Source organism: Osmerus mordax, chromosome 1 (assembly GCF_038355195.1).
Source record: "Osmerus mordax isolate fOsmMor3 chromosome 1, fOsmMor3.pri, whole genome shotgun sequence".
NCBI lineage: Eukaryota > Metazoa > Chordata > Actinopteri > Osmeriformes > Osmeridae > Osmerus > Osmerus mordax.
In genome coordinates, this window is record NC_090050.1 from 17,770,845 (window position 1) to 17,789,123 (window position 18,279).

Consider the following 18,279-nt stretch of genomic DNA (forward strand, 5'->3'; position numbering starts at 1 on the left):
TGGGAAATTCCAAGAATGTGATCTTGTCTAGCTTATGACAAAAACTCTTGAAAGAGCCTGAACAGTGAACCATAAGCAAACATTTCATTCACAAATTGTAGTATAAATTCCAAGTGTCGGACTGTTTCAATGCAGTATCCAATAACCTAAATCAACGATGGTCCACCCAACTCAACGAGATGTTTATGTGGTATCTTATTAAGATGGGTGTGGTGGACCATATTTCGAAACATTTTCTAGTTCCCGAATAGAGAAATCAATTTTGGTCATAACCTGGATTGAGTATTCCAAAGAAATGAAACACTTCACCTAAATCATAGCTCCACCCACAGTTTCACGTCAGTTTACGTATTTACACGTTTTGCCAGTGAAATATAGTAAGGTAAATCATGTGGCCGCGACCAACCAGTAGGGGCGGCCCGATTTTGTTTAACATTTAAGCAAGTAAAAATGTGAAAACCAAGGACATACGTCTAAACCTAAAAATCGGGATGACCGCAACTAATAAAATATCGAGTATAAACGTTTACTCAAGGAGTCTCCTCAACTGGACGGGGTTATGGCTTTCAGGGGCATACAAATCAGTGCACCGCGGTGCTGTATGGGTGTCGTAAACCAAGTGTCCTGTTGACAACGCGGGAATTGGCGGGTTTTGGTTACTTTTGTTTCGAAAACTGGAGAACCACTGAACTGAGCTATTTGGTGTGTCAATCTGGCAGCGTTCTATAATGCGAATGTAGTCAAACTACCGCCCCTAGATTCTCATAGATTCTGGCGGGACACGTTGGGAATTACGTAGCTACAAAGTTTTGATTGTATACACAGCAAAGTAGGACGCTCCCAGTTTCACTAACTAGATACAGTAGCACTAGAAACGTTTTCTTTGTTTTAAATATCGTGTTGTAGCTTGTAGGGGCATTGTTGGTTAACTAGGAAAACTGAACGTACGTCAACTATGGAGTCGTTTCAGAAAGTGGAAAAGATTGGTGAAGGGACGTACGGAGTGGTGTATAAGGCAAAGAACAAACTCACAGGAGAAACAGTTGCCCTCAAGAAAATCAGACTTGACACGTAAGTGGGGCCTGATAGCTAGCTAGTGTACTAGTAGTCAACTAAAGAGCTAACTGTCGTTAGCTAGCTGTTATCTAGTAGCCAATGTTGCTGGTGATGTTGGTAGAGCTAGTCTAGCTAGCTAGTGTAGTGGAGTCAGCGGTTGAAGTTTACGACTAGCTAGTATCTTGCATAGCTAATCCTTGATTCGTTAGCTACCACTGCAAACTGTTGTGATGTCAGTTGACAATTGATTGATTATATCAATCGTTATGATGCTTTGATATGGCCTGTTATCAATTGATTTTAACTTTGCGGGAGGACTATAACTAGCTAACATCTGCAATGCTATGTATCTTCCATCCGCTGCTAGGGAGACTGAGGGTGTACCAAGCACTGCCATTCGTGAGATCTCGCTCCTGAAAGAACTTAGTCACCCAAACATAGTAAAGTACGTATTTGGAGACCTGGTAAAGTATTCCACGTAACAATATGTCTGACTATTTCTTTGTTCTGTTTCTTAACATTTTATGATAAATATTTCAGACTACGTGACGTCATCCATACTGAGAATAAGCTCTACTTGGTGTTTGAGTTTCTTCATCAGGACCTCAAAAAGTTCATGGACTCTTCCTCTGTAACTGGTATTGCTCTACCTCTTGTTAAGGTATGCAACAACATCCCTAATTCATATCCCAGAGTAGTCTCTTGTGTTGGTCAAAATACAGCAAATAAATTAATAACATACCCATAAACACATGTTATCCCTATCAAGATTTTTATACTTAATTGGGAGTCAGATGGCTGAGCGGTGAGGGAGTCAGGCTAGTAATCTGAAGGTTGCCAGTTCGATTCCCAGCCGTGCAAAATGACGTTGTGTCCTTGGGCAAGGCACTTCACCCTACTTGCCTCGGGGGAATGTCCCTGTACTTACTGTAAGTCGCTCTGGATAAGAGCGTCTGCTAAATGACTAAATGTAAATGTAATGTAATGTAATGGGGTTTCTGTGCAGAGTTATCTGTTCCAGTTGCTGCAGGGATTGGCCTTCTGCCACTCTCACAGGGTCCTTCACAGGGACCTGAAGCCCCAGAACCTTCTCATCAACGCCCAAGGCGAGATCAAGCTGGCTGACTTCGGTCTGGCGAGGGCTTTTGGAGTTCCTGTCCGTACTTACACCCATGAGGTGAGAATGGAAATTGTATTGGATTTTGCTTGAACATAAGAAATCTGAATGGTGTTACTTAGAAAACAAATAACTGTCAATTTTTCAGGTGGTGACTCTATGGTACAGAGCTCCAGAAATTCTCCTGGGTTGCAAGTACTATTCCACTGCTGTAGACATCTGGAGTTTGGGATGCATCTTTGCTGAAATGGTAGATCTGTATTTTTCAATTCTATGTAGGACCTGTTAGTTGTTGCAACTATTGATGCTGATCACTCCCTTTTCCTTAAGATTACCAGAAGGGCGTTGTTTCCAGGCGACTCAGAGATTGATCAATTGTTCCGGATCTTCCGCACCCTGGGCACACCAGATGAAGCTGTATGGCCAGGAGTCACCTCCATGCCTGACTACAAGCCCTCCTTCCCCAAGTGGGCCCGGCAAGAGCTGTCCAAAGTTGTCCCCCCCCTGGATGAGGATGGGAGAGAGTTGCTTGGGGTGAGAACAGGATGATGACCGAGATGATGACAGCTTTATTGTTATTATTACGTACATTCTTTTTTCAACTGGTTCTCTAAGTCAACTGTGTTCTAACCTGTGATGTTATATTTTGTTCTTTCAGCAAATGCTGAACTATGACCCAAACAAGAGGGTATCTGCCAAAAATGCACTTGTTCATCGGTTCTTTCGTGATGTCACCATGCCACTGCCACACCTGCGACTCTGAAAGACAGTAGAGAATAGGCACCATATATCACCCAAAGTTTCTCCAACGGAGATTCATTTACCACAAGGACCTCACCAGCTATGCCATTATTAAAACTATCTTCGAAATCAGGTGGCTTAGATTTGCGTGCCTTTCCGCATATCTTTCCAGAAGTCTAAACCAGCATTTTATACAGTCTTGAGTTGTTCCCTGTGGTGTACAGAGAATGGAGTAAAAGTCTCAAGGTTTATTTCAACATTACATTTGTATTGAATATTTTTCGTGGCAAGCGTATGTTTGTGTATATGTTTGGGACGGTTGTTTTCTAAATATCTGTTGTAGTTGCCGTCTGTAGGAGGATAATCGGTTAAAATGCTACGATTAAGACTGTTGGACAGTGATTGTGAACTGAATGAGTGAGATGTAATATTTATTATTTTTATGCATGTTTTTGGATACTTTCCTGTTTTGTTGACTCCAGATTTTAACCAGATCTTGTTTAACTAACTGGAATCAATTTTTATAAATGTTCAATAATTATACATGTATGTATAATGTATTTGTATTCTCGTGTTATTAATGCATTATTCAATGTACATATTAAGTTCTGTTGTTACTCTACATGTTGACAATTAATTTGTTCATATGTTGGATGATTGAAGGCCACATTTACAATAAACTCGTTTGCATCTTTTCTGTTGTCGTTTAATGCATTCGGCTAATGGTCAAGTTTCCGTGGTGCACGTTCCATACTAATAAACATTAATAAAAGGAACGATACGACCCATGCTCCGGCTTTGATGGAGAAATTGTTTTGTTAAAATACAGGACATAAGCGCCAGACACATCGGTAGCCTATAGATGGCAGCACCATTTTAACATCATGGTTAAGCGTCAGTATCAGTGGTCAGTGCTTCCGTTTCGAATGCAAGATGGCTGAAGTTGTCGAACTCCAGAAATTGAAGGTTAGAATGTTTTTCATAATGAGCAAAAGTGTATTAAAATAGCAGCGTAGTTGCCTTCTAGTATAAAAAACGTATCTTCTTATAGTGGTTTTGAAACCTCTTGAGTACCGAAAGCTAGATAGGCTAGTTCTTACCCGAAGAGATGCATGCTCAAACATGGTTAGCCTTCAAGCTATCTTACTACTAATAGCCCGAACGGTCCACAACTTGGAAATGTCAAATGTCGAGCTACCTCTATGGAGCTGAATTCCATACACGTTTATTTAAATTTGCCAAGTCAGTTTGTTCAGCTCGAGCAGATTTGCAAACACTGTAGATTTTGTAATTGACTAACTGGACAGATAGCCCTAGTCGTAACAGGCAGGACAGTTGACAGTTCAAGTGAAGTTCATATAAATGTATTGTTGTAGTTCCATATACTTTAATTTTAGTAACATTCCACACGTTTGCTTTTGTGGAATCCATTGTGTTTGTTAATCATGATTCATGAGACAAATACATCGTTTTTGTTTAGTTTGACCGAGCCATTTCGTGGTCACGTGACATAAAATTTCCTTGTTTCACTAAACCGAATGTTTCTTTACTAGGCAACTCTTTGCCCTTTTTTATGTTGTCCGCTTTTATTGAGACGTATGAATACAAGTGCAACTCATTCTATTCCAAGAGGGTATTACATGTTGAGCTGCTAATTAAATAGGGCTGGCCTTTCCTTTCTCTGTTCTCTTCCAGTTGGCTGAGCTCAAACAAGAATGTGCTGTAAGGGGACTGGAAGTGAAAGGAAACAAAAGCGACTTGATTGCCCGGTTGCAAGCATACCTTGAAGAACATGGTATGTTTTCATTGGGCGTAATGTGTTGCTCTGTTGGTAAACTATGTCTCATACTGTGTTTATTGGAAGTGGTGTAAACTGGCTGTTTTATCTGGTACCTTTTTAAAGTCATCATTGTAAACTGATCATTTGCATTTAATGTTGCAGATGAGGTGAACGAAGAGGAGGTTTTGGAAGAGTTTACAGAGGTAAGCATGTGACAAAAGTACCAGTTTAAATCCATAAAATGGCTTGACATTGATATGGCAATATGTGCTTATTGTGTTTTTGGTTTCTGTTTTAAGGATTCTTTTACTAAAGATGCCACAAGTCCTACCCCTATGGAAGATCAGGCAGCTGCACCGGCAAAGTCAGAAGCCTTTATGTGACCACCACATTATATATTGAGTATTACTTACATGCCGTAGCATTTTCCATCATTGTACTACTACCTCAGTGGTATAACCTGCGCCTGTGAATTTTCTTCATAGCCTGCACTGAATAACTCTAACCAGTAGAGGGCAGAATAGGTTTACTGCTGGGTACTGTGTCCAACATAAAACCTTTTTTTGCAGGGCTGAAAAGAAAGTTGTGAAAATCTCTCCCCCTGCTACAGTTGATGAGGTATGTGTTCTAAAGATGGGAATGAGCTCAACCTGTGCAATTGTTTATATGTTTGTGTTCCCCTTTTTTATTTTAATGGTGGCTTTAACTGGCTTAAATCTGAGGGTGAGAAAGTAAGCAAGTGACATAATATCAACTTCTTGGACCCTGCAGAGGCTGCAGAAGCGGGCAGAGCGATTCAGCCTGCCTGCCAGTGCTGACAAGAAGGAAGCCCGTGCTGCCAGGTGAGCTTTTGTAAATGTCCCTGAACTTGATCAACCATTCTCCTTTATAGCTTTCATTAGAAAAGGAGAGCAGGTCCTTTATTGACTAACACTCAATTTAGCAAATTATTACATATGAATAATCCAAAATCCATCCATTGTTGGCAGGTTTGGGTTACCCACCACGACAACCAGCTCAACACAAGGTGTGGAGACTTTCACGAATCAGGATTCAACTGCCCTATAAGATGGGTGCTCTAATGTTGTTTTATGTGTTACTCACTCAAATGTTATATCTCCTCCTCCTAAAGCTGCATCTGCAACCAGTAAACCACACGTGAGTACCTGGTGTTCATTTGATTTATAATGTTAGGTTTGTAACTGATCTCTTGATATGTTACCTCATAATGAGCAGAACTCATTTTCCTCTGGCCAATACAGTATTCCATTTACAAAGAAATTGATTGTAACATTATGTATAAACTTCCCACAAAAATTCTTATGTAATGGTAAATATAGATGACGGGAGTATTTGTGGAGTTTCTAATCTTTGTATCCTTCTCACACTGGCGTCAGGTCAACGTTGAGGCCCTGAAGAAGCGGGCAGAACGCTTTGGCATGAACGTCTCTTCTGTTACCAAAAAGGTGAGTTGTTTCCAAGTTAAAGTGAAAATGCGAAGGATACTGTTAAGACAGGTTTGGTTCTTGTTGGGCTTGAGCCCAAGCCAAGAAACCTTCAGTATTTTCTCTGTAGAAATGTCCCACATGTAGGTGGCTGCAGGCATTTGGGAAGGCTTTGAAGGACAGTACTTACCTTTTTATTCTGTTGAAACTGAATTCTGTTATTGTCCCACAAAGTAGTAAGAAGTTCATAGACATGCATAAACTGACACAGCGCTGTGCTCACATTAACAGTTAATGTACTTCTCAGCCCTGTTCTGCACCCCTCACCTTCCCTTTTCCCCTAAAGTTTTTTCTTTTTCTCTTTCTCATTTTTTTTTTTAAACACAACGGAAACGGCGGTCCATGGGGGGCAGATATAATAGCCTCTGGTTGGGGGGTAAATGGCGTTACGAGTTTGCAGCTAGTGAGGAGCAAATTCAATTATCACGGCAGGGACTTTTCACTGGAGGCCCTTTGTGTGTAGGCGGAAGTGCCCAGCACCAGGCTCCAGGGGAGATGGGCAACAATGCTGGTTGTGTAATGTCATCACAAGTCCACTACTCACTTGTCTCTCTCAATCTTTCTTTTTACATTTGTTATTCTTAGTTTGTCCTTATCTTGCATCATTGGCATGTGTGTTCACTCTTTCCAAGGGAGGTGAAGGAGAGAATGAGTTGCCAAAGAATGCTTCATACAGTGTTCTAACTTTTTAGTCATAATCCGTTAAGATGTTTCCTTATTCCTTTGGAGTTAAGACCTTTGTTTTCAGATAATAATAATCAACATTGGCTTTTAAGCATTCTTGACTTTGCTATTATTTGTGATTTTCTGTCCTTTTTTGTTGTAGTGGCATTTCCAGAATTTAATTTAGCCAGAAGTTCCACACTTAACTTTTTAAAATCATGGTATAATATTGCATGTATGGAAAACAACAGCCCGGTCAATCTGTCAATGTACAAAAAGCATATAAGGAATCATCCATTTTCAACCTTGATGTGATGTAATCAATGAACCTGACTTAACCCTTACTTAACCCCTCCAACACATTTGAATCTGCTCTTTGTGTTTAGTTTTTTGTGTTATCTTCCCCCGGGCTAAGCGGCCTGAGCTGTGAGGGGAGGGGCGTACATCAGATTTTGGCCAATACCTCCTTGCCCCCTGCTCAAATCCACCGTTGTGGCGGATTGTCCTTGAGAGACTCTCTCTAGTCAGGGATAATGGCTGTTGACAGGAGAGAGAAAAGCGCTGGCAGCCATGGTAATTGTTACAGAGAAGGGGACTGTCACTCCGGCCACCCCCTTGTGAGAGAAAAGACCCCGGGAGAGATGAGCTTGCTCGTCCACCTCAGAGCTATTGTGCCGGGGTAGCTATGCAAGGCCAGGAAGAGCATGGCTAGAGAGGAGACCCGGCTTACAAGAGTAGGCTCTAGAGGCAGCAGAACGCCTCATTGTTCAGTGGGGAGTTTCAGTTAAGAGAGCAGGGAGAATGAACGACCTCCTTAGAGTTACCCTGCTCTACTTTACAGCAGCTTTGTACTGTATTCACACTTCTGGCTCTGTAGTGTCAGCATGTTGTGCTAATACACTCATCACTCAGGACAGTTTGGTCAGTATTTCCTCTGCTGAGGTTTGGATGAGGCTGACCCCGTTTTTGTGATTAACGTTTCGATGTACTTTTAAAGCGTTCTTGCTGCGCTGTCAACGGAACGCTACATTCCTCTCCTCCGAATAAGTGCTGTCTCACTCCAATTGAGCTGGTTAAATGTGAAAGCCAGTGAATGGAGCAGCCTCAATGGAAGAAAATAAACAATTGCATTGGTCCAGGAGTGCAGCGGGGGAGAGTGACCGAAAGGGAGGTAGAAAGCCTCCTCCCCAACCCCCCCCCCCCCAACCCCCCCAAACGTGCTAAGATTCCCATGGATACTTACGCAGTTAGGCCTCTTTCTGTTTAAAGGAGGATCTCGTAAAGTACTTCAGCAGTAGATGATTTCTCTTTTCTTTTAACACCGTTTTTATTTGAGCTTGGGGGGTGGGGGGGGGTGGACGTGGGGTCACATACTCACTCCACGCACACACACACACACACACACAATTTGCTCCTCACTTGTCCAGTGCGAGCCCTCAAAAAACCAGTCCATTGTTTGCAAGTGAAAGGCTCTTGTTTCAGCTGTGTAACTAAATCAAGAGCTCTTTCAACACAAAGAGGCCTGCACAGCCTCACTCCTCCAGATTGTGTCAATTTGAGTGGCCAAGATATTAACTGTGTTCTTCCATTGTTAGTAGGCCCCCCCACAACTCTAAAGTATTTGCCCGATTTCTCATGTGGTCCAAGTTTAAGCCCCTGTCTATCCGTCAACAAGGTTTTAAATCAACCATTTTTACCGAATTGTACAGAGGTGGGACAGACATTCCAATGTCATTATGCTAATGATGACATTGATGAGTCAAATTATGACTTCAATTTAGATCAATGGACAAAAAAGAGAGATTTAAGGATTATTTATTGTTCTGTCAGTCTTACTTAAGTTTTCAGTCCTTGCGCAGATGGGATACATTGTCTTTGTAAGGCCCATACCTAGGTATTCCCACTAACTATCCTGAAGGTTCAGAGGTTTACACGGTTGGGAGTACCCATGGGCTCATAGTTCTCAGAACTTCAAGATTGATTTCCAGGCCCTTCATTGGCTTCTCACAGAGTCCTGTTGGGTGCCTAACTGTTATGCATTCAACATGGGAAACAACTAAATTTTCCCTTTTCCGTCACTGTGCTTTATATTTTCTCTCCCCCATTTTTCCTTTTTCCTCCCTCTTCCCTGCTTCTCACCCTTTGTATGATGTCATTGTGGAGGCCTCCGCCAGCTAACCTACTTTGCAGTCATGCAGGGACGTGAGAGAAGTCTTTTCTAACAGTGTTTGTTTATTCTTGTTTTAATTGGGTAACTCTTTAAACTTGCTTCCTCTGTAATCCTTCATACTCTATCACTAGGTTAGTCCTGTGAGTATTGAGTAATCTGTGCTGGTCAGACTCATTGTGGACCGTTTTTGAGAAGTCCAGTTATACAGTTGGGTCTGAATTTTGGCTCAATATCCTTCTTTACCCTAGTAAATTACATATCTGTAGGCATTTTGTTAATATCTGTAGTATAAAGTTTGCTTTGGCAGCATTTCATTTATTGGAGACGGCAGACATATAATTTGTCATTCAAACTAAATTGGTGTCAGTTATCTGACCTGTAACCGAGTTTACCAAAGAAAGTTTTTAAAAACGTTTTAATTCTGTGTTTACTATTGGCAATTTGTGACACGATCACTTTCATTGCATACAATGCAAGTTGTGTTGAACCTGATGAATCTCTGCTGTGTAATATGTCTCCACCTCTAGCCTCCCCACCCTGTCGTTCTTCCAGCCTGCCAGTATAGTAAGATATTCTTCAAATTAATTACAGTGAGAAGTTAAGTAAGTTGGCTATGCATGGTGAGTGGCATAAAAACTAGCTTCACATGCGATCCCCCCAAGCGTTTCCAATCCATGTCTATTTTCTTGTGAGCTTCATCGCAACATTTCTTCTTTTTACTCCATCTAGGGTCCAGTTTGGACCTGGAGTGGAGAACTGCCTTAATGAGGGGCCCCTGAGGAGGGGGGCAGGGACTCATGGGCCGATGACCTGCCCGTGGACCTGGCAGCGTCTGGGGAGACCTGCTTGGACTGACGTGATTGTTTAAATGACTAATTAAGAAAACATTATTGTTGTAGGGCAGCTGGTGGCAGAGAGTGGAGAGGTTCAATGCTGAGGATGGATTGAGAGCTGGGAAGGGAATGATTCTTAAGATATTACTATTTTTATATTTGGGTCTTTCAGTTCAGATTTAAGCAAGAATTATGAGTGCTCACTTACACATTGCATGGAACACTTGGTCAGATCTTGGGATCATGACAGCAGCAACCCGATAAGGGTCCTGATTTATAATTAGCCTAGCCTTAAGACTGTAATTGAGGGTTAGTAGCATGATTTCAGTGGTTTGGCTCAATCCTGAGAAGTTACTAAATATTTCCTTTTTTACAAGCTTAAAAGAAAGTTATTGTTTTGAGGCAATCAACAAATGAACCTTTCATTCCCATGGTGTTATAGAACTTGGCAGCACATTATTGCTTAGCCTTTTGTCGCCAGACTGTCCGCAGTATTTCAACCTGGCACCGTTCCTGGGCTAAGAGTTGTTTGACTTTGCTATATGGACCTACTCACATAGGGAGTGTTTGGATGGGCCTCAGGGAATCCACACACTGGTCAGAGGAGAGCCTGTCTGGAGCCAGACCTCTTCTTGTGCGTGTGTGTTTGTGAAGAAGTATACGAGGGTCAGAAGATGGCCATTTAACAGAACAGCTATCTGACCAATCAAGAGTGGTTTGTGTTGAGTGAGAGAAATTTAGATTGTTTTGGGGGAGAAATGGGGGGGGGGGGGGGGTGCAGAGGTAGGGGTTGATAAATGTATTGATGCTGGCATTTTGATTGGGGTAATTTTGGCCTGACATGGCCCAGGCTTTCCCATGAATCAAAATGTGTCAGGCAGGCGCTGGAGATGGAGGGCAGCCCATTGTGGCGCTGACACCCACGTGAGGGGCCGAGGCTGCTGGGGGTCAAGTGTGACACCTCATTAGAACAATGTTGATTTAGTGAGGCCCAATGCAACAGACCTCCTCCCATGGGGTACCAGGGGCAAGGGGGTGTGGGACACGAGGCACTGGACAGAGAATGGGGCCTACTGCTCTTTATCGGTAAGGCAATCAGCTGACAGTTTGCAAATCATGCACCCCCACCCACCCTTAAACCCTTCTTCTATATTTGCATCCCATCTGTACAGTTCAAACTGTGCTTTATATGCTATTTTAAAAGAAATGCCATTAAATTGTATTGTTAATTTCAATTATCAAGTCAACTTCTGTTGTCAGTGCCAGTGACTGTCAGCCAACACAAGATTTTTCTCTCATGAACCACACACACACACACACACACACACCTTCCTGTCAGAATTCCACTAACCTTTCACCTTTGATCTTTGGGTATGGATTTGTTCTCTCTAATGTCAAGATTAGTTTTGACAATCTGCAGTTGTGCTTTTGGGTCATGTGAAAACCAGTCCATTAGATCTCAAGCCTTAGACGTTGATGGCACATTTCTTTTTATGTCTTTATTTCTTCTTTGTCTCCCTAGCAGTAATTTTACTTTACCATTTCCGTGGAATATTACATGACAGTTGTTGTATATGACATACCGTATTTTTCGATTTGTAAATCTGAGTATAAACCGCACTGGAATATATGCCGCACTTGATACGGGAACAATGATACCAAGCAATGCACGAGTATAGGCAATCATACAGCATGCCGTTGTGTAACAAACTTCGAAAACAAAAGTAAGTAAGTGCGTAATGTTTGTTTTCTATTTCCTGGGAATTAACTAACATTTACCTCTAGACGCGTGAGTTCTAAATATTTCAGACGGTCCCCAAAGCGTAAGTTATTTTCCCAAAACGGTAGCTAGCTAGCTTTAGTTAGCTTCCGGGCTAAGTTAGCTAGCATATTACTCTTAGCAATGCTACTACCATGCCAGCGTTACTTGTTAGCCTTCTCATTAGTACATTTTGAAGCTATACTAAAGCGTTTGTGGCATAGTTGTTCAAAATATTCAGTTGGAATATTTGAAATCGCACCTATGCGGCGTTACGCTATGAGACCCGCATTGGAACGATCACATATGCGACGCTACTCAACGGGTTAAATATCATTCACAAAAAGTTTTTCTAGTGTTGTTTTGTTATAAAAACGTGCTATAATCTGCATTGAAATATAAGCCTCACCACCAAAAGAAAAATGTAAAATCGGGGTATAAACCGCTGCTTTATTTCCGAAAAATACGGTACTGTTTATTGTATACGGACTGTTCTTAGGACAGAAATGTATTTGTCAAATACTTGTGCACTAGATCACTGACTAGCCATAAGATATGTTTCATGTGAGCTCATTTACAATGCATAAGGCGTCAGTCTTAAACTAGAACTCATTCATTTAGACAGTGACTGTGCATAGGTACAGAGTTTTGCCCCTTCATCCTTTATGCAAACATATACAGCTCTGAAAACATTTAAGAGACCATTCAAAAAAGTTATTAAATCAGCATCTCTACATGTATTCCTTCCATTCCAGTGTCGGTTGAATTCCAACACAGCCACACCTCGTTCTACATAATGAGGTACCAATTAGATGATCGCCTGAAGCATATATAAAAAATAAAATAAAAAACACTAAACCGTTTTTGGGTCCTGGCATAAAATGGCAAATTAACATTATTTCACAAATCTTATCATCATCACATGACGATGATGATATATAAGCTAGAAAAAAGCCTTTAATCAATGAGAAGCAAAGAGCAGCCAGGCTGAGGTTTGCTAAAGACCATAAGGATTGGATCATAGAGGACTGGAGTCAGGTCATTTTCTCTGATGAGTCCAATCTGTAGCTTTCCCCAACACCTGGTCATCTAATGGTTAGACAGAGACCTGGAGAAGCCTACAAGCCACAGTGTCTCGCACCCACTGTAGAGGATTGGTGTTCTGGGGATGCTTCAGTAAGGCTGGAATTGGGCAAATTCGTCTTTGTCAAGGACTATGTTATGCTGGAAGTACTTGGTTCCTTCTGTTCTGACAATTTTCTCCAACTCTGAGAAAAAATTTTTTTCAGGTCAATGCTCCATGCCACACAGCCAGGTCAATCAAGGTGTGGATGGAGGGACCACCTGATCAATACCCTGTCATTGCCAGCCCTATTTCCAAATCTGACCCTCATTGAAAACCTCTGGAATGTGATCAAGAGAAGATGTGTGGTCACAAGCCATCAAACAAAGCCAAACTCCTTGAATTTTTGCGTAGATTGATGCAATCTTAGCGCAAAGAAGTCACCCAACATAAATGTGAAAGACTGGTAGAAAGCATGCCAAGACGCATGAAAGTTGGGATTGACATTTAGGGTTATTCCATCAAATATTGATAAGTGAACTCGTAAGTAAAAAAAAAATGTATTATCATGTTGATAATACATTTACGAAAGCTTGTTTTCTTAGCATTGTTTGAGGCCAATTGGCCATAATTGTGGCCAATTAAATGCTGTAATTGTCAATATTTTGGGGGGGAATTTGTCAGAATAGTCAATACTTTATCGAATAGAACTAAACTTTTTTTTCTTTTTACACAAACGTAGGTATAAATAGTAAAACCAGATAAACCTGATTTTGTGGTGGTCTCCCTAAATGTTTCACAGAGCTGTATTTAGGTATGCGTGAGCCACCTGGACCCCTTCAGTCATCCCAGTTGATCTAGCTCACAAAAGCTGCCTCGCATTGCTATCTTACAGTTCCAATTACACTATAAAGGCACTCACTGTCACTGTTTCGCTGTCACCAACACCAACTAAATCATTCTTCTATTCCTCCTGCTACAGCTTGAATTAAAGAGGGAAGGCACTGATTACGGTGCCCTCTTAATGTGATAGCTGATCACTATGCTGTGCCCCCCCCCTGGCTGCATCTCACAAAAGACAATTAAAACCCCTTTTGGCATTGCCCCATCATGCATACTTTAATCTGAATTGAAGGAAACCAATGAGCCAAATTAATTTCTGTTCTGAGAATGAATGAGTGAATTACTGAATCCTCAGCTCAGGTCATTTATCATTCACCACAAGGTTTTTTTTTTTTTTTTTTACTCACTTGAAGGACCATCATTTGTGTGAGTCTTGAGGAGGTTTGACTGACGCTTTTTTTGTCCATTTATATCCAAAATGATAATGGCAATTGGCCCCACACACTCACGCCCCCCCCCCCCCCCCCCCCTCTTGATACACACATGCAGTAAAAGAGGCCTACAGAGGGCCATCTGTCCTCTGACCATACAGATCTGCAAATACAATGAAGGCTTTTTGACATGTCACATGATAACATGTTCCTCAGAATATCTCATATCAGTTCCCATCTCTCACAAAGGGACCCCCAAATATCCTTTTAATTTCCTTATCAATCCATTAGTGGCAAGTCACAGAATTGGTGCAACTTTTCTCCATAATAGCAAGGACTTGGTCGCTAAAAGCTTTGAAAGACTGAATTGGTCATGTCATATCTGACCTGTCCATTTTGAAGGAAAGTTATAGTTATGGATTATATTCTTTATATGAATAATTGGCACATGCTCTTCTAGTATGGATTTGTGAATAGACAGTTGGTGAGAGACAGAGGGAGAGAGTGAGAAGGGAAGGAAGGAAGGATAGAGGCCTGCGAGATTAACTCCACTGAGCTCACTCCGTGAGGCCCGGGAATGGCTGAATATTGTTCTAGGGGTGGGGATGGAAAGGGGGGCACAATGAAACCCAACTGCCCAACTGCAGCCAGAGAAATGAACTTGATGATCCCTGGGGGGGGGGGGGGGGGAGATGGTGATCGCCATTCCCGTCTCCTGACAGTCAAAATTAGATTGGCAAGCACTATGTCAACACTGGCTTCAGCTTAAGGCATGACAGAGGCAGGGGGAGGGACAACCTCCTGTGGTTTTTTGAGAGTTTGCCATGTGAACTATGGAGACCCCATGGTGCCTTTCACTGACTGTGTAGGCCTCAAAGAAATCTATCTTTTCATAGGCTATCACTGTAAACAACCACAACTATTCTCAAGCCTTATATTTTGCACTTAACACATCTTGCAGGTGGTTCATGTGTTTTAATTAATCTGGAGACCAAATAGTGAAGCTTGGTCAGTTGTGCGTTGTTGCATTTCCTGCATGTGTTGACTGTGTATGAGTTGCTTTTGGGTTTATTACCATTCATCACATCTTGCTTAATTTAACCATTTCAGCAAGCACATTTTTGTAGCAACTTTAACCTTAACTCACAAAACGATCATCTTTTGGTAATGTGTCTGTTGAAGGATGGGACAATCCATTGGAATACAAAGACTAGGAGGGTAACTTCTAACAATTCATATGGAGGCCAAAATGTCCCTTTTTATGGTCTGTTGAACATCCATAACAATGATCTCATGTTGCAAATAATTAAAACAACATCATGCAATTCAAGCAATGTTAAGTATATTATGGTGAATATTTGCAAACATTTTGCAATCTTGAATTGCACTACTGAATGACCAATGACATCTGCAGGTGTAGGAGTCATACCTCAGTCTCCCAAAACTTGTCACTACACAGGTTGGTTCTGTGACTGATGAGGACTAGGATTGAGCATAACTGGTTGTGTTGTTGGAGGTTTAACCAGTGAACTGGAATATTCCAGTTTGTTCTTGTTGGCAATCTCTTGCCAGGACCCAGTGTGTGTGGAAAGCTCACTGTGTCCTTGTATAACCTTCAAATTCTTTGCCAATCTATTAGATGGGCTACAAGATGATTAGAAATGTTTTATCTGATTGGTTTTCCAACCAGATTGTGATACAAACTGGATATTTTAATTGAGTATGTTGTACTATTCACATTTGTTTGTATATCTCCAGGAGGTTGTAGCATTGATGTGTCTGTGATCAAAAAAAAAGAAATTGTCTACTGTATTGCAGGTTGAAGAAGATGAGAAGTTGAAAAAGCGGAAGGAGAGATTTGGGATTTTGACCAGCGCTGCATCGGCAGGGGCTGAGGATAGTGAGGTACAAAAGGTTTTGTTTTCATGTTCTTCGTCTATGACCTGTTGTTGCCAAAAGAGATGTCCAACTGACTTTCAAGTGATCAAACACTGCTGAGAGGCATTCAAAATAAGTGAACGGAATGTTCAGATGTGTTGGACTAGTGGGGGGTAGGCATGGTATTGCAATCTTTTAAAAGTGACCATCAGATTGTTTAATTTGCGAGACCATAGAGAAAAGTAGTTACACAGGTGTAATGGTGTACCAGGTCACCTGACTTGCATGTTGTTGTTTCTCATTTCAGGCAAAGAAACGGAAACGAGCCGAAAGATTTGGAAATGTTTGATCTATAAACTTTCTTACAATTTGAACATATTTTTTATCTGTTTTTAAGATATTACAGTAGTAGTATTTTATTCTTTTTTTTGTTTTTGTGATCCTGTCTTCAGTATTTCCAAACCAATATGGACCTGCATAGTTGCATAAGCCTGTGGTTCCTTATCATTAAGAGTATATTCAAGCATCTGTGTTTATAAATTCAAATTTGGAGTAACCAGGGTTGTTTCTACATAATCCTGATTAAGGGACCAAAAGTGTTTGTCACGTTTGTTTGTTTTATTGAGCAAATGACCAGCCCTCCTATTATTTACAAAACTACAACATTTTCTAAATAAATATATTTAATGTCATGTGTCCTGTTTTATGTAATTTAGCCTCATTCCTTATCTTTTATATACATTTTTGGAAGCTTTACTTTAAGAATGTTGGTTGTCCATTAAGGTGTTGGCATGAACATGTTTAGAGAAGTCAGTCTGTCTTTGGTTTTGGACAGATAGAAAGGTTACTCTCAAGGTGGAACAATGGAGCAAAACTGAATTTTCAATATGGAGTTGAGAATTGCTTGTCTTCAATTTATTTATTTAATCCCGATCCAATGAGGTTTCACTTGTGCGCTACCTTTATATTTTCCTACCTATTTACAGCCAGTTAGATGATGCGTAGTTGGTTTCATGACATAAACCAGGGCCCTTTATATTGTGCAAGGTTTGTCATTCATTAAAACTGAATAGCCTCTGCATATTCCATCCTTGGTTTATTTGCCTCTTGGGTAGGAGTGGTCATGTGGTTTTGTCATGTTTGGGGCAACAGAACATTCTAGAAGTGATTTTGGCCCATTAGATAAAGGCTGGCCAAAGGCTCGTAGTGTCTGTTTACAGTTTTATTTGAACCAGGTATTACAATATTGCATGAGGTAATAGAACAATTCATGTCCATGAAAGTGATAACCCCCCACAATTTGTATATATATATAGATATATATATCTATATATATATTTGTTATATATACTTTCATACACAGTACTTGGGAGAAACGGATCTGGCAATAATAATATTAATTTCTATCCTATACCATGCTCTTCATTACATCTCAGGTTGTGCCACTGAAAGTCTGCCTTAAAATTATTTGGTCAAAAGTTTAATGTCTTAGATGTTACCCCCCAACTTTGTATGTTTTCGTGTTTCATAGCACATTTTTAAAAGTGTCTGTGTTTAAATATCCCTTGTAAATAAAGCATAAATGCCCCCTTTCATCCTCAAGTCAAGAGCAAGTGTGATATTTTTCCTCAACAGCAACCCCCTCTGAACATTGGCCAGTCATTGAGTGGAACAAGGTGTTACTGATTACTGCATTCAGCAATCAAGGCTATTGAGTGCTGCTCCCAATTCACCCTTTCTAGACCTTTCTTCACTTTATGACCATTGCTGCAATCATAAACCTCCTAACCTCCAGTGTGTTTTCTTGGGGGTTTGTGACATTTTATCTTTTGTCTAATTTCAAGAGTTTTATAAACTTTCTCAAAAAAATAAAATAATATTTATGTATAACTAGTACCATTATTATTGCAAAACGATGTTGTGTTATCAACAGATGACCAGTAAGGTAATATAAGCAGTAATTATCCAAGTTAGGAGATATATGAAATAATAACTATTTTCTCTGGCATTGACTTTGCATCACTAATCATTTTAGGCTTTTGACAAGTAATGCACAATTACACAGGTTGGTAACTAGTGAGAGAAGGATTGTGTATAAAGAGCAGTGTGAATGTTTGATGAAGAGTGAGGTTTTTGTATAGTGTGTCGTAAGGTTTATGTCATTTCTTGCGTCAGTGATCGGTGCCCTGTGCTGGGTGGTCTGTTGCATTTGCATTAGTAAAGAGCTCTGTCCTCTCATTTGTTTCCCGTTGATTCCCCAAATTAGGTTGATGAGAGGCCCTCCTATCAGGTGGCATATTAATTGGGTCATGCTGCATCCCATATGAAATTCAAACAATGGCCGCCCAACACAAAACCTTTCTCTTCTGGCCAGTTTCTCTCCACCAATTAGCCTCACAGTGAATCTACTTCCTGTCCCCCTGCTGCCACCAGCCTTCTA

The 18,279-nt window shown here is 40.9% G+C and overlaps 2 protein-coding genes across 2 annotated transcripts; both read left to right on the forward strand.

Annotated features, from left to right (window-relative positions):
- The first annotated feature begins 677 nt into the window (after positions 1-677).
- cdk2 (cyclin dependent kinase 2) lies at positions 678-3,606 on the forward strand. Its single transcript, XM_067233004.1, has 7 exons — positions 678-1,071; positions 1,424-1,501; positions 1,597-1,717; positions 2,063-2,233; positions 2,322-2,423; positions 2,504-2,707; positions 2,832-3,606. Exons 1-7 carry the CDS (start codon positions 956-958, stop codon positions 2,934-2,936), a joined length of 897 nt encoding a protein of 298 aa, XP_067089105.1. The 5' UTR covers positions 678-955; the 3' UTR covers positions 2,937-3,606.
- Positions 3,607-3,831: 225 nt separating this feature from the next.
- Positions 3,832-16,425, forward strand: sarnp (SAP domain containing ribonucleoprotein). The gene is made up of 11 exons (XM_067237271.1): positions 3,832-3,880; positions 4,610-4,709; positions 4,857-4,897; positions 4,994-5,058; positions 5,264-5,312; positions 5,466-5,536; positions 5,684-5,721; positions 5,827-5,852; positions 6,092-6,160; positions 15,780-15,866; positions 16,147-16,425. Exons 1-11 carry the CDS (start codon positions 3,848-3,850, stop codon positions 16,186-16,188), a joined length of 621 nt encoding a protein of 206 aa, XP_067093372.1. The 5' UTR covers positions 3,832-3,847; the 3' UTR covers positions 16,189-16,425.
- The last annotated feature ends 1,854 nt before the right edge of the window (positions 16,426-18,279 follow it).